At 42.1% G+C, this 16,414-nt stretch overlaps 1 protein-coding gene across 4 annotated transcripts in view; it reads left to right on the top strand.

The window, feature by feature from the left end:
* LOC146568432 (double C2-like domain-containing protein alpha) overlaps positions 1-14,995 on the top strand; it is a 30,320-nt gene extending 15,325 nt beyond the window's left edge. For all 4 annotated transcript variants that reach the window (XM_085284483.1, XM_085284484.1, XM_085284482.1 and 1 more), the window contains 6 exons: positions 603-729; positions 3,421-3,480; positions 7,421-7,620; positions 10,422-10,503; positions 10,647-10,743; positions 12,362-14,995. In XM_085284483.1, the coding sequence (XP_085140609.1) occupies positions 603-729; positions 3,421-3,480; positions 7,421-7,620; positions 10,422-10,503; positions 10,647-10,743; positions 12,362-12,498 (703 nt within the window). In that variant the 3' untranslated portion in view covers positions 12,499-14,995. The remainder of the gene's footprint in view (positions 1-602; positions 730-3,420; positions 3,481-7,420; positions 7,621-10,421; positions 10,504-10,646; positions 10,744-12,361) is intronic.
* Positions 14,996-16,414: the final 1,419 nt, after the last annotated feature.

Below are 16,414 nucleotides of genomic sequence, written 5' to 3'. Positions count from 1 at the left end.
GTCTCCTTGGAAGCAAAGTCTTAAGAAATGTGGTGTGGCTAAAGAAATTTTCACAGTGCTGTTCAGACCTGTAAAGATGCCTTCCATGTTGGTCCAAACACTGCCTATTGAAACAAGACTCTCCAATAAAGAAATCCTTGTGATTTTAGCCATTATCATCCAGACTTTGCAGAAATGTTACTGTGAACTAATGCTCTTCAAAAGAAAACAATATACTCATTTATATGCTGAGCATCAGAAACAAAGAACAGCTGCAAAGGTATTATTTGCGCCAACATGTGGATGCGGCATTCCCTTTTTTCTTGTGCTTTCACCAGCGTCTGTGGTGCGGTGACATTGATCCACCTGCAGAGTGATGCGATGTGTTTTCTTAAGCCTTTCTTTTAAAATGTGTAAAATTTCAGAATTATAGTTTTTCCCCTCGTAAATAGATTGTTTCACCCAGCTCTGTAATTGAATTCCATACCTACAATGGCCCTATTATGCCACTGCAGTAACCAGCTACTCTTATTTTGATTCATGCTTCGTGCTCTGCCCATCGTTCTCTCCTCATTTCTCATTCTTTACCCCCCCCCCATCCCCTCCCTGTCTCTCACTCCCAGGGTGTCCGTGTGCGACGAAGACAAGCTGACACATAATGAGTTCATTGGGGAGTCTCGGGTGGCCCTGCGCCGTGTGAAGCCTGACCAGACCAAACACTTTAACATCTGTCTGGAGCATCCACCTCCTGTGAGAAGAACGGGGGGGAGAGGGGAAAAAAGGAAAGACAGAACCTATAAAACTAGGAAAAAGGAAAATCTAAGCGTATAAGGGAGATGAATGCTACAGTAGGGGGTACAGCAGTATTTATTGAGGCATCCTGTCTGACTCACAGCTGTGAGTAAAGATGGGGGGTGCACAGAGAAAGAAGGGGATGAGGTGATGACAGAGGGTAACACACACCGGTCAGCCACAACAATAAAACCATCTGTAATATTGTGTAGCAACCCCTTCATGTGAGTCACAACGGCCTTGACCAGTTGGGTCTCGGACAGAGGACCTCTGGAGGCGTCCTGCGGTGTCTGCTACCGGCGGTGCATCCTGCGTGCTGCAGGATGTGACTCATGATTGTTCTGGCGCTGGATCAGATGGGAGTCTGTGGGTTGGGTTGTCACTTTGGGCATTTTATTGTGTTACCCCAACTCATTCTTGGGCAGATTTGCAAAGTGACAGGATGTCCTATTTGGGAGAGCAGCTGCCATCGGGGAGCGCCACTGTCAGGTGTGGATGGTGTGCAAGTTTCAAGTGAGTGATAGGTGTCAAAATAACTTCCATACGAATGCCAGGACCCAAAGTTTCCCAGCAGAAAACTGCACTGTACTGAGATAATAAACTGTATCAGTTCATCCGTCAGTGGTTTTAATGTTGTGCCTGATCGATGTATCATTTCACTTGGATGAATATCACACATCTAGGTCTCATCATATTTAAATTAAAAAAACAAGCAACGTGGCTGTGCAACATCTGTGCCATCTTTAGATTTATAAATCAATAACTGCATTTATAGAAATAAACTGTATTGCCAGTTTGTGAAAAATCCAATAACTTATTAAGCATTAATTCCATCCATTTTCTAAAAAGGCCCGTTAAGGGTTGCAGAGTAGCTGGAGCCTATCCCAGCTGCCAGCGCATGGTGTGAAATGACCGAGCGCTATAAGGTATTGATTAGGGAGAAAGAAAAGAAAGATGCGCTAATGATTTAGAAAAATGACCTCGAAGTTTTCAAATGTTAATACTGAATGCTGATGGCAAATCTGCACCCATGTTTTTCATGTTTATGAAAAAAAAGTTACATTTAAAAATGTAAGACCCTAAACTCTTTCCACCTAGTTTTAAATCTGAATGACTGGGTTGGATAAAGCGCGGCTCTCGGTGGCTGTTGAAATTCATCCAACAAGTGTGGGAGAAGGTGAAGGTCAGGGCTCGGTGCCAGCCAGGCAACGTATTCCACAACAAACTGGGCAGCCCATTTATTTTAGAGCTCACTTTGTGCATAGGAACACAGAAAAAAGGCCTCTCCCAAACAGTTCCTGCAAAGTAGATAACAACATCGTATTATTGCGCAGCATCATTCAGTATGATAGTATCGCCAGCCTGCATGTAACTAGTAAAAACTTCAGCTTTAAGATGTGCTGAAGGTTCACACGGTCAATGTCACCGTGTTTCCTTTGGCTTAGTTTAACAGTACAGTGACAATACTGATCCATACTGGCTGAAAATAAATCAATAAATCAGGTTGTGGCACAGCAGCTGCAAGTTCATCAATTATTTACATTTTCCGACTTGTCGTAATGATCTTATCTAGCAAACTTGAACGCTTTGTCCGCAAACAGAACGGCATTAATGAGCTGCTGTGCTCGGAAAAATCATTGGAAATAAAACCACTGCGCTCGGGATTCATCCAGGAGCATCAGAGCACTCGCTACATCGATCAGATAATTTTCTCAAAATATTCTTATGCTTCAATACATCAACCGTATTAGAGCAAATCTTCAGTTTTCCTGCTTAAATTGACAAATACTGCCCGACTGAACAGACATTAAAATTGTATCTTTTATTGTAATGAAATAAAAGACAGCAGCAGTGAGCATAATAATAACTACTTATCTACAGCTTACTGTATAACTTATATTTTACTTCAATAACAAAAGAGTTCTTTAAAAACTCTGCCACTTAAGCATTTCTTAATGTATGACTAAGTTGGCAAATTTATTATTATTGTTATCATTAGTAATTTGAATGTTACTTATTACCAAAACCTCTGGAAATTGATGATTTCGTTATGTGAAGTCTGAGATGATTTGTGCCTCCTTGGAATTACAAATACTTGATAAAGAAAGAAGTGGATTTGATTTCCACTCCCATGAGCCACAAATAGCTTTTCATGTAGGTTAAATGTCAACTGGGTCACATGTGGGGGGAAAAGAAAAAAAAGCTGCAAACACTGGGAGAATAAAAGGTGAGGAGAAAGAGCAGGAGAAGAGAGGGGGGGCGGAGAATTGTCAATAGACAGCAAGAGCAAGCCAGAGAGATGAGAAACAAATGGATTAAAAAATAAAAGTGGGGGGCGGGGGTGTGCACAGGGGTCGGGGGCAGAGGTGTTAAAAGGGGTTGCGAGGGCGCTGGGTTTTGTTCTTTCTGAGCTGAGGAAGGCTGCTGGTATTGGACTGGCCCTCTGAGGCCGGTGCCCACTCTGCGATCAAACGCTAAAGCCTTTCTGTCATCCCGCGAACAGACGCTGTGTCAGGAATGTAATTTTCAAAGTGGCTCCCCTCTCCGCTCGATGCAGCCGTCCCTTTCTCTTTGCTCCTCCAACCTGCCTGCTTTTCAGGCATCTCCACCTCAATATTTACCTCTCTTCTTTTTTCTGCTCGACTCCAGCTGCCTTCACCAACTGCGATGAGCACAGCCCTGAGAGGAATCTCCTGCTACCTGCGAGAGGTGAACACCCCGAGTCCTCTGTCTGTTCTGTTCAACATGACCCCCCTCCTGTCTGTCCCCTCAGTCCATTTTTCATCCTGTCTTAAAGAACAACACCCATTTTTTATCTTCCACTTCCAAAACAGGGCGAAGTGACCTCCTGATACATTTGCATTTTTAGTGTTAAACTAGAAGCAGGGTAGTGATACATTTTTAAAAAACCTCTATAAAGTTAGTGATCTATATTTATCTGTAGTTAGCTAGAGCAGAAGTACATGTGCTTAATACTTATTTACTTTTCTATCCAATTTATCAGTATAAAAAATATTATCTTTGAAAATAATTACACAACAAAGCAAACAAAGCTGTCGGAGTGGAAATAATTCAGCAGAGCTACGTTATTTCGAATCCAATCAAAATTTCATTTGTAAGCTGAAGAATGATTCTTTTTTATTTGTTCTTTTAAAAGCTGCATAAACTAAACTAACATGCACACACTGACTTTTACCCCTTAAGCCCTAAGCTGTTTTTTAAATGACCAGGGAAAAAAAAGCATTATCCCTAAATTTAGTCAGTCAGTGACAGCTGCAACACCGAAAGGCCAAAATGAGCAGCTCCTGGCTAAATAGATTTGATTCGCGTGGGGGAATTTTGAAATGCAGCATGCCTCCTTGTCCACACCAGACAGAGGGGTGGGGGAGTGCAGGAACGCTGACAATTCTTCCTAATCAAGTCTGTAAATTAGAGAGGAACACAACCGTGTAACAAGCCGTTAAATGTCGAGTTTACCGAATCCGTCCTGAAAATTCTCACTTAAACTCTTACAGCAGCAGAAATGAAGCAGAACAAATGTTTCCTCCGAGCGGCCTCTTCATCCGATCTGTTTGTGTGTTTGACAACCCTCAAAAAGTGAAAGCTACATCGCAGATATGAGACGCAGAATCCCAGCTGTGCAGGAAAAGAGTCGAGCTATGACGCAATCGAGAGCAGCCAAACTTTATGTTTCCAGTATTTCTTATCCTCACTGTCTGCAAATATCTCTCGATTATAGGTGTGTGGACATTTGGACAGTTGCACTGGTGAACTGGAAGAACAAAGTTTAGGGTAGTCTTCTGAGCAGGAGTGAAAAATTGCTGAAAGTCTGCTGTAACTAGTGCACTGTACAGTATTTTGTGTATATTCATGTTAACTATAACATTTCTTTAAATTTTCTACTTTGTCAACTAGAGAGGTATACTACCAACGACGTTCAGCACAGTCAGGATTTATTTATGTTTGACAAGACCACAAATCCCAGGTGGAGATAACAGGCATCACAATGGTGGTTATCAGCTTTCTCTGTTAAGCTGGGTTCTCTGCAGAGGTCACATGACTCTTCTTGGGCACAAAATGATCCCTGTGAGTATCACCTACTCCAGAGATCTTATCAGTAAAATGGATCACTGTTACAAATAAAACGAGAGATTAATGCTGCAGCGAAGTCATTAATCTGGGTTACATCACGCTGGGTGGTAAAATAGACACTTTAATTATTTCATCGATGAAAGCGATCTCGGTGCTGCTGTGGATTTCTGACATGACAGCTGCACATTACAGCTTTGAAACTTTAAACTGGATACTTTTAAACGCTAAACATGAGACATATTCAACCGATAGAGAATCAATATTGCACTTAAAACATGCTGTAAACAGAAGAATCAGTAAAAACTTCCTGCTGATTGCTGGAAACTTGGAACCTGACCGGATTATGTGTTCAGCACAGCTACCACAGTGATTCAGCCAGGAAAAAGAGCCACTTAAACCCACTAACCTCGCTTGGTAGAACACCACTGCGGTTTCCCCCCTAAGTGGGATCTGTGCAACTTGTTTGTCGTCACTCGTTCTTTACCTTTACTGTTGGATTAGTTTAGATTCCAAAACTACTTGGTAAGAATTTGGGGGTTAAAGCAGTTCTATTCACAACACTCACCCCAAACACTGAAAAACTACACTTAGGAGTATCAAGTGTATTTAAATCAAATGATAAAGGAATCCTAAATAAACATCTTTGTGTGCTGCTCTGGGTTGCTACCTTTGCCCCTTCTTGCAAGTAAACTTAGGCCAATATCATGCACTGACTACACTCTGGCTAAAATACATTGTTTAATTACTAAACACACGACGATGTGCTAAAGTAGACGCCACAGGCTACTGGTAATACAGTCCTGCTTTAAAGTGGACTTTATGCTCATCCCTGGATGTAGCTTTCCTATTTAAGCAGGCACACCTAAAGAGCTCATTGACTTTCATCTAACACTTGAGCTCATCTAAAGAGCTTAGATACAAACTTCAGGAGCGCTCTCAGTCCAACGGCAAAGACCCGTCCTGGACAAAGTGAAACATCAGCCTCTAAGTCATTTTACTTGGTCGCTCCCGGCTTTTGTATTTTCTATGGACAACATCAAATAGTTACCAAAGCGTTTGACAAGAAGCGGAACAACAGAATAGATTCAAAGTGACAGATGAAAGGAAGAAAGAAAGCAACAACCGAGGGTGAAGAAAGGGAAGACAGCGCTCTCACGGGCCCATGACTCACCCTCATGGCCAGCAGCAGCAGTACATGTACGGTATTTATAGGAAAGAAGCATTTGCTATTTTTGATTTGCATCGCTGTAGGTGCATTGATTTTCAAAAGCTGTCTTTGTTGGTGCACCACAGATCTACCATTACTGTATCTCCACTAAACGTCTCCTGTAATATCTCTCCATCTCTCATTAAGTCTTATCTTCAGGCAAGAGGTGGAAACAGCAAAGGAGATCAATATGTCACACATACTGATCTCCTTCAAGATCCGCCCTCCCTTTTTTTAAAATAGTTTCAACAGCTTCGCCCCTTCTTGTCACCACGCTGCCTTTCCTGTCTCCCATGTTTTGTGTCTCTCTCTGAGACCAACAACCACTCTGTCATCTGTCGTCAGCAATCAGGGCACTTAAAAAAACTTGTAATTAGTGAGGATAATTTGCACCGGGTACCTGGTAAGGAAACAGCTCGGACCTTCACAGATCGATAGAGAGCAGCTCATTAGGGAGGTGGAAATCAACATACATCAAGTGTGGAGCCAGCTTCTCGCAGGGCGACAGACAAATGGGAAGGAAATAAATTTGTGGGCGGGTTTGAAAGATGTGAGAACAGGCGGACTAATTGAACAGCCTTGAATGTGGTGAGAAACACAAGCTGGCCATTAAGAGAGAAGGAGAACTAGCTATACTATACTCCAAAACTGAGCCTGATTTTGTGATCATACATCAGTCATGGATATCAGATCAATACATGAGCGTTCATTTGAATCATGTTTCAGTGAGTCTGCACTGTTAGCTTTGCCTAGAACCAAGGCAGGAAACAGCTTCAAGGTAGGAAAAATCACTAATGAACCGTTACAGTCCATCACTCCAGTCCTAACACTCCTTAGAGCTTTGTTTAGCTCTCCACTCACTCCTGAGGGAAAATCTGGCTCCTTTGCTTCCAAACACACCACTCTGTTCACCAGTTTGCCGCTGACTGTCTGTCTGTATGTCATTTAGTGCTGCAGGGAGCATGCATCGAGCTTATCGGGCTGTTTCATTGTAAACAGCTGCTTTCTGTGGCTAGAAATAACGGTGATGAAAACAAAAGGGAGAAAAAAAAAACAATAAAGTCGTGGGGCCTCTAAAACAATCAATAAGCCACAAGTTAGTGAAAGGCTCAGCAGGGCCGGAGTCAGCTGCTAATTCTTACACTGCACATTTAAAATCACACATAATGCAAAAAGCAGAACAAAACAAAAAAAAACCTCATTGATTGCAGCAGATTTGAAGGTCGTGGAACAAAACTGCTGCCTCATTTTCATTATTGACCCTGAAGCTTAGGCCGAGTCACTAATGTGTGAACTACAAAGGCCGCTCGTTTGGCGTTTCTATGATTTTCATTTGTTTCTCTCTTTCAGTGGGAGACGGAGCAGCAGAGAAGTCTAGAGGAGAGAGGACGCTTGCTGCTCTGCCTCCAGTTCCTCCCGCCATCCACCGATGACGACTTGAAGGGCGAGGCCAAGGAGAGAGCTCGTGGCGGACTGTGTGTGGGCGTCAAGCGCTGCGCCCATCTGGCAGCCATGGACGTCAACGGTTTCTCCGACCCCTACGTTAAAACGTAAGCACGCCATCAAGTCATGAATTTCATGAAGAGCCAAAATACTTTAGACCAAGCCTCCATGTCCTTGAACCGCCCCTGAAACGCCATTCCTATTTCTCGATGGTCCAACCCACAGCAGCAACAAAGCCTCAGCAGTTTGCTTAAGTAACCCCTTAAATTTTAAGAGATCTCCACACACAAGGAGAACAGCAGGGAGGTGGCAACCAGAAACCAGAGAATACCAGAAAAACTGAGCACCTCGTAGCAAAGATGGGAAAATAAACACCGGCATTGCGAAGTGGGCGCATACCTGCTTAGAGGCGAGGAACCAATGGGGCCGGGTACAGTATTCACTACTTTTCAGCATACCAACCAAATGGTGCTGGCTGCTACTGACTGTACACTTTTATTCTCTATAGCATATATCTGAAAATCCAAGGTGACTTCCTCATCAAGTTATCACTTAAGACTTTAATAAAACTTAATGTGTGAATGTTACGTTGAGATCACTGAAATTAGAACTCGTCAAAGGTTCGTGTTGCGAGTTTGCTCAGACAACAAATATTTTAAATGCAAAATCCAAAGGTGGTCATAGCAACACATCTAATCTGTGTGAAACACCTGGTCAAACACAAAGGTTTTATTCTGTATGGTGTGTATAATGTATGAAATAAATAACAAAATGCTTAAATATAGAAGCAGAAACTTATTTTTTAAGAGAATAATTATATGATGAAGTTGGCAATTTATTATTTCACCATGAGAAAGTACACACATACACACAAAAACTGTACAGTACAAATTTCCAGGTATCTGTTTGAATATGAAAAGGTACCTAATCCTAGCGACTATCAGTGGGAGCAAAAGATCCACTCGTCACATGGTATCTTTTATGATATTTGAATATTACTCGTGTTCACTAGCGACTTTCAGACAAACAAAAGCTGAGGCATAAACCTTTGATGTTTGCCTGGAATACTGTGATATTGGTGCAGGAGGTGATAATCACCAAAACATAAACACCTCTAACCTATCATTTTGAAAGAGATATAGTAAGCGTATTGATTTCCTTGGTTAATAATATGAATTGCACTCGACTGGATTCAAATCTTGGCTGTCACTCTAAATGTACCTGCAGGCTAATCAATTAACCTCAGATCACTGCCCTCATAGTAACTCATATTAGAAATACACACACACACACACACATCTGTACTTGCTGCAGGTGGTTGTGATGCCATACGTTATCAGCTTTACTAAAACAAATTGTCATCTCTTTAGCTACCTGTCTGTGATATTTAAGGACTTTATTTCTAATTATCAAGTCTTTAAAATTATTTTTAATAATGCATACATTTAATTAAAACACGTGACACAGATCAGACTGATGGACTCACATGTCACGATCCTCGTTTCAGGACAATCTTCGTCTCCCTCCTTCAACACCTTAATACCTCAGGTTGGCTCTTGGCTCATACAGACCCTATAAATCACCTTTTGTTGCCACTCACGAGTGATCGATGGCTCGAGTTAACCTCACATCAGGTAACGATGAGGGATGAGTGCAGCTTTTCACACAAATAGAGGCCACTGGGAAATGTGTCACTCATTCATCACGATGACTATAAGACAACTATGAGACTGTATGGGTATTGACAGGCTTGAAACTGACTGAAAGGCAGTGACATGATCTAATGTTATGGGTGCGTTGGATCATGAGGAGGTCCAGGATTAGAAAAAAAAACCAGATGTGGGTGCTATTGTTGTCAGAGAGGTCCTCTGGAGATTCATTACTCACTGATGAAGACTGCGTGTGTCACTGTGTGTCTGTTTGTGTCTGTATCTGTTTTGAATGATGCAAACTGACATAAAGTGGACAAATGAGCTTTAAAAATCGCCCCTCGTCTCGTGTCAGTGTTTTCCTGAGTGCTGGTTCTGGCTTTGAGGCTGTTTCTGCAATAAGTAAAACACTCCACAACCTCCCATCTCACACGCTCACACACACACACGCGGACGCGCACAAACGCAGAAATGCCAGCACGCTCGCCTCACCTCACGCACATACTAATCTCCCTTCCCTTTTCCCGTTATGCTTCAAACTCCGGTTTTCTCTCTCTCCCGCTTTACATGCACCAAACCTACGCATGCATCCCTCACACATCCACAGGAACACATCACGCATCTTGTTTCATTTTGGATGCGTGCTCACATCTTTGCCCTTTGGCGGGAGCATCTTCCCAGATGCTTTGTTGTGTCTGAGAGTGTGTGGGAACATACGCTCGAGCCTGAGCTGTGGGTGGTGGGTGGAAAGCAAATGTGAATAGAGATTTTTGCCACGCTGCTTCCAGCTGGCTTAAAAATATCCCGAGAATTTAATGACAGCTCGCAAAGGGAGGCTGTGAATTTACAATCTGTGCTGTGCTGGTGAAGGACATACTGATCAGTCCCCTCTGTGGGTTTAACAAATAATACATGAAACCTTCAGGGGATCGATGGGGGACTTGGATTAGAGAAGACTGATATCACTGTCTGTTCAATATGAAGCTACAGCTACCAGCTGGCGAGATTAGTGCAAAAAATAATAATCAGCTGATCTAATGCTTAGTAGCGCTTCAATATGGTGTATTCATTTAGAATAAAGAATGAAGTAAGAGTAACACAGCAATCACTGACTCTTTCCTCTTCCTCAACAGTTATAGAAAAATCATGATTTCCTCCTCTGACCTTTACAGCCGTGACTGTTATTCTTTCTTCCACTGCTTTGACATATGAACAGTAATGAATCGTATACACGACGGTAAAACATTCTTCTGTCACAGGTACCTGAAGCCAGACGTTCACAAGAAATCCAAGCACAAAACAGCGGTCATTAAAAAGACTCTCAACCCGGAGTTTAATGAGGTACGCATCATCCACTTCAGTAATGACTGAAAGCGAAGGCGCAGCTCATTTAGAAGCTTTAAATGTATCCTCCAACCAGTTAGCTGCATTAAAGGTTTTCTGAGACTCGAGATCTTCTGACTGTTCACTCTGTCTTTACTCAGGAGTTTTTCTATGAGATCTCCTTCTCAGAATTAGCGACCAAGACGCTGGAGGTCACCGTGTGGGACTATGATTTAGGAAAATCCAATGACTTCATAGGTAAGTTCATGCCACGAGTGAGGCTACAGGTCATTTTTAGATGTTTAGCCTAAGATTCTTGCATTTGATTATATTTACTTCCACTTTTAAATCTCTTTTAAGGTAAAAAGTTTGAATTCTTCATTGGCATTTTTCTACATTTTTATTTTGCAAATCACATGAAGATGTCCGTCCATCCGTCCATGTTCTGCTGTTTTTCTGAGCAACAGTCTTAGCAGCGATGCCCAGACAGTGTTCCCAGTTACGTCCACCAGCTCTATGGGGGACAATGGGGCCAGCTGAGAGGTGTAATGTCCTGGGTCTACCCCGGGACATCCTCTGTAGGACATGCCCGAAACACCTCATCTAGGTGGCTTCCAGGAGGGATCCTGGTCAGATGCCTGAACCACCTCAACTGGCTCCTTTTAATATGGAGGAGCAGCGGCTCTACTCTGAGCCCCTTCCAAATAACCGAGATCCTCACCCTTTCCCTAAAAGAGAGTCCAGACACGTGTAGGAGGAAGCTAATTTCTGCCGCTTGTATCTGCAATCTTATTCTTTCGGTCACTACACAAAGCCTGTGATCGCAGGTGATGTTAGGAACGTGGATCGAGCGGTTCACCGACAGCTTTGCTTTCACACTCAGCTCTCGCTGACCCAGAGTGGGCACTCCACCTATTTCCAGCTGAGGACCTTGACCTCAGACTCTGTTGTGCTAACATCATAGGTAAAAGCAGAGATGAGATCCTGACACCAGCAAACCAAACGTCTTTTGTGGATAACAGTTCTGAACAGAAACAGTGACAAACATGCCCTAGTTCAAGACTTTCAGCACCAAATCTTCTTCTACTGTGAAAATGTTGCATAAAAATACAGTTTGTGGTATTTTTCTGAAGCAGATGGGCAGTCAGGTTGTGGGCATATGTTCCTCAAATTGGAACAATGGCATTTGTTAAGGATTATTTTCATATGGAAATGGATACACACTTTCCAAGCTCATGAGTCAAACTAACTACATCTCCCGACCTGAAATAATACGCACTCTAGGTGCTTCAACACATGTGAAAAACAAGATGGGGCTTAGATCTAAAACTGGAGAGCCATTCACAATGGGCTGTTTGCAGGGGAACTTGACTCAGCCGTGTTCATTTTTCCCCTTTTTTACTTAGAAACCAATCCGGCTTGAAGTCTTTCTGCTTTTTCGGTTATTGTTCGTTATGCAAATGTCTTTTATTGCGGGTGTATTTTGGACAATGCTGTTTTTTCCCAACCCATTACCTAAGCTTTAAAAAAAAAAAAAAAAGAAAAGAGAAAGAAAGAAAGAAAGAAAGAAAGAAAGAAAGAAAAAACATTACTGACGTTTTAATTTTTTAGCACAATTAATGGCCAATCTGAACACACTTCATTAGACAAAGGTAAAAAATATGTACAGGTCTAATTAGTACCTGATCAGAATAAAAAAAACCATTAAAAGCCTGGAACATGAGGTTTCATTGTTGATCCTCTGTGTTTTAGACGTCTATTATAAATAAAATGGAATACAAAACAATACAAGACATATTCAGAAGCTGTGTGCTGGAGCTTGCTGTGCCTGCTCTTCTTGACCTCTGACTGTCTGCTCTGTTTCTGCTTTTGTAAGGGGGGGTATCCTTAGGGTGTCATTCACAGGGAGACACTCTGCAGCACTGGATAGACTGTCTGAAGAACAAGGGCAAGAAAGTGGAGCGCTGGCACACACTGACCAACGAGCTGCCCGGATCCACGCTGCAGGAATGAACCCGAGCTTCCTCCCCTATAACTGACACCAGAGGGACCGCCTGAAGACCCGGGATGAAGGACGTCTCATCGCATGTTTTAAGGATTGTTCTGCATGACTGTGACGGATCCATATCCTCCTTTGTGTCATAATTCAAAACATCATGCCCAGACAGGTGGGATGGGGTGGGGGGAGGGTTGTCCACAATCACAGATCAATACTCTAATCTCGGATCTAAACAGTCCCAACACAAAGCTGAAACCATTTTCTTCACAGTACTGGCAAGCATTCACATCCTTTCAGTGCTTTAAGATCGGTCTAAATGCTCCTCGTGGACAGAGCCCACTCACGAAGAATAATTGCGCCGGGACGTTTGACGAGGGGAAATGTTTAATTATTCTCTCGCGCAGTCCCGCATGTCAGGTTTGCTTGCTCTTATTAAATTCATGACATTAAAACTCCGCGGTCATGCCCATCTGTCTCAAAGCGCACATACCTCTCCGTGCAATAATGATTGCCTAATGCTTCCGAAGATATTTCCAAGTGGTCTTAATACTGGCGGATGTTTTTTTCCTCTGATCGTCACTGGATTGACAGCACGAGCTGATAAGAAAACTGGTTCTTCCACGTCGATGGTTCGTGTGTGATCTACTTGCATGTTCGGTGTTGATGGAGCAAACTTTTAAAAAAAAAGAAAAAAAAGGTTGGAAATGTTCATCAACGTGTTGTTCCCTAGAAGAAACTGTATTTTATTTAACGGTAATGGCTCTTTAATGTTGTTCGCAGTTGTTTGACGTGTCAGCTCTGATATCGGTGTCGGTCGGTTTTGCTTCACGTTCCCTACTTTGTAAGGCCAACGTCAGTAACGGGAGTTTCACAGCAGCAGAGCGTTTTACGGCGAACCATGCATGACTGTACTCTGGCACAGTAAATAAAGTCACATGCCTTTGTTTCATATACAAATTGTAAATATGAACCGGTGTAGAGCGCTGTGCTTTATGGTGACTCCATGGCTGCTGCTTTACTGTCGACTGCTTTCAGCTGCAGGTTTTCTCTGTGTGGTGAACAGGCATGCTCACAATGCCATTGGTGTTAATATGTAAATATATGTGCGCTGTTTCACTTGTTTGGGATGTTTGTCTTTTGCAAAGCTTGCATGGTTGTTTTTATCTTTGTTTTAGTCCACAGTGGACTCCTTCAATCACACAGCCTGGTAGGAAGCCAGTAAAGCTAATACTGCCACCTGGTGTTGTTGAACTGTAAGTGCAGCCTCTTCTCTGACTACAGAGAGCAGAAGTCCATCCATCAAATGTGTAAGGTGAAAGGAAACCAACACACACACCAACTTTCTGCTCCAGTAAACAATAACTGCAGCAATTAAAACATAAATTGAATCTTTACAAAATGTAATAAATACAACTGCAATTAAAAAAATGTTGCTGGGATGCTTTGTAAAATAAACAGAATTCAGTGATTTGCAAAGTTCATTTTATTCACAGTAGATCATAGAAAACATGTGACATGTTTAAACTGAGGTATTTTACTACTTCAAGCAAAATATTAGTAATTTTGAATTCAGTGGCAGCAACATGTCTAAAAATTGGAATGGAAGCAGCTATGAAAGCTATACTGAAGAAGCCAAATGTGGGCAGGAGTCAGAAACACTGTTGTGGTGAGAGAGTGTCGATGCAGCGTGGAAAACTCTTCTGTGGTCAGACAAATCTAAATTTGAAATTCCTTTTGGCAAATATGGACGCTGCATCGTCCAGACTAAGACTAGATCGATGATCTGACTTGCTTGCATCTCTGATGGTTTGTGCATTAGTGCCTGTGAAATTGGTAGCTTGCACTGGATATATGATCAGTATATGAGTATTTACAGGTTTTAGAGCAGCAGAAGCTCCAATCCAGATGACATGTTTGGCCTAGACATGGAAGGCCTAGAAGATTTCAGCAAGGTGATGCTAAATAGCATACTGCATGTATTTCAGCAGCATGGCATCACAGCAGAAGAGTCAGGGAGCTGAAGAAGCCTGCCCGCTATCCAGACCTTTCAACAACTCAAGCATTGGCTCATGGGCCCAGGACTGTTCAGCGGCTAGATCCATGTCAGATTATGATGGGACAAAAATCCATCAGCTGGTCTCCACTGTTCCCAGATGTCTATGAACTGTTGTTAAAGAGGAGGGGATGCTAAACAGCGGTAAACAAGACCCTCTCCCAACTTTTCTGAGACATGTTGCTGCCATAAAATTCAAAAATAACCTTTATTATTTCTTAATAATGGTACACTTTCTCTGTTTAAACATTTGCTGTTTTCTATGTTCTGTTGTGATTTACGAGATTCATTTATATTTGTAACATTTTGCACAGCTTTCCAACTTTTTTTTTTGTAAATTCAAATGCTGCTGAATTTATAGTGGGAAATATCTGCTGTAAAACGTATCTTTCTGGGTTTGAGTCTTGTGATTTTTACTATGCTTACTGACAATGAGAAAATGAAGCAATGAATCGACATTATTGCTTCCGTTTCAGTTCATTTCACTGTCAGCAGCTTTCAGTGAAAATCCTTACAAAAGCTCCAACCAGCAGCTCAGCACCGAACTGCACACAGACACACTTAACAGCTGGCTGGTGAGCAGAGTGGAGCTTTTAGCAGGAGAGCTGTTTTGTCCATTTAGGATTTAGGAGGAGGAGGAGCTGTAGTAATGCTATTTACCATCTTTTAGCTGTAGAACTGATTGGCCACTAGCATGTATGAAATAAACTACTTTCTCTCTGTGATGGCAGCGAGGTGAGGATCTTCAGTTTATCCACACAAGAGCATCGCCTTATTTTCTTTCCTTCCTTGGCTTCACGCAGATGCTCTGTGTGATCAGTGGAAGACTCTGGGCTCTAAAACAAAACAAAAATCCAAGTTCTGTTGCTTGTATCATTCTTTTGGGCAGATTATCTTAAAATTTATGACTCCTTCAACAGATTTGAGTTCACCGACATCACTGTAAGGGAGACTGCCGCACTTATGCGTTCCCACCGCCGTGCATTACAGTCCCCTTAGTGCAGTGTGGTTTTTCCTGCCATCACTGGCCTCAAAAAGCTTCTGCCTGTCTCTGCATGTTCTTTACAAATTTAATGAAAGGCATCTTATCCTTTAAACTTCTGAATTATTTCCATCCCTCTGTCAGATCTGGGTGGACTTTTATTTTATTCACTTATCGGATGAAGAAAGATAATAAATAAGATTTTGAAGCATTTCTTCTCATCCAGATCAAATTAGTTTACAGTATCATCATGACTTATTGAATGTTTCACTTGTTCCATTTGACAGGCAGGTGAGAGCCTAGCATTGAGACTTCCTTTTTATACCTTGTGTACCCGAGTTTGTGTGGGCAGGGCGCCCTGAGTGTTGACGTGAGCTAGCTGACTGACTCAGCATTACGGGCAGTGAGACAGAAGTTCATTCCAGATAATAACTGGGAAAAAAGGCTTCAGAGAAACACGTGAAGCTGCCAGCAGCTGTGCAGTTTGTGATTACTGTGCATTTTCTCCAGTAGCCTGAGCGAGAAAGAAGCTCTTTGTGAAATGAGATAAGGCTGCCACGGTTTCATCTTAGTCACTGTTTGTTCCTGGATCTGCTCGCACGTCAACACCATCACTGCTCTGTGATTACAGGAAATAAAATGGCTTTATTTTGGTGATTCTACTATTGCAAATACAGGTAACACGGTAAAAAGTCTAATACACTTTGTATAATGTGATTTTAGATTTAAATGATTTTCATAAGTCACTTTCCTCTAACAGCAGGGACACAATCAGGAAGGATTTACACTAAACAGTGACCTACTAATTTCCATATTGTATTGAACAAGTCTTCTTCTTGTTTTTTCACTTAAAGTCACTTAACACTGACCCAAGAATCATTTAAGCATAAAAACG

This window comes from Mchenga conophoros, linkage group LG8 (genome assembly GCF_057382185.1).
Source record: "Mchenga conophoros isolate Kocher_MC1m ecotype Shallow Benthic linkage group LG8, M_conophoros_male_GT1.1, whole genome shotgun sequence".
Classification (NCBI taxonomy): Eukaryota; Metazoa; Chordata; class Actinopteri; order Cichliformes; family Cichlidae; genus Mchenga; species Mchenga conophoros.
Note: the sequence above shows the minus strand (reverse complement) of the source record. Positions and strands in the feature narration are given on the sequence as shown.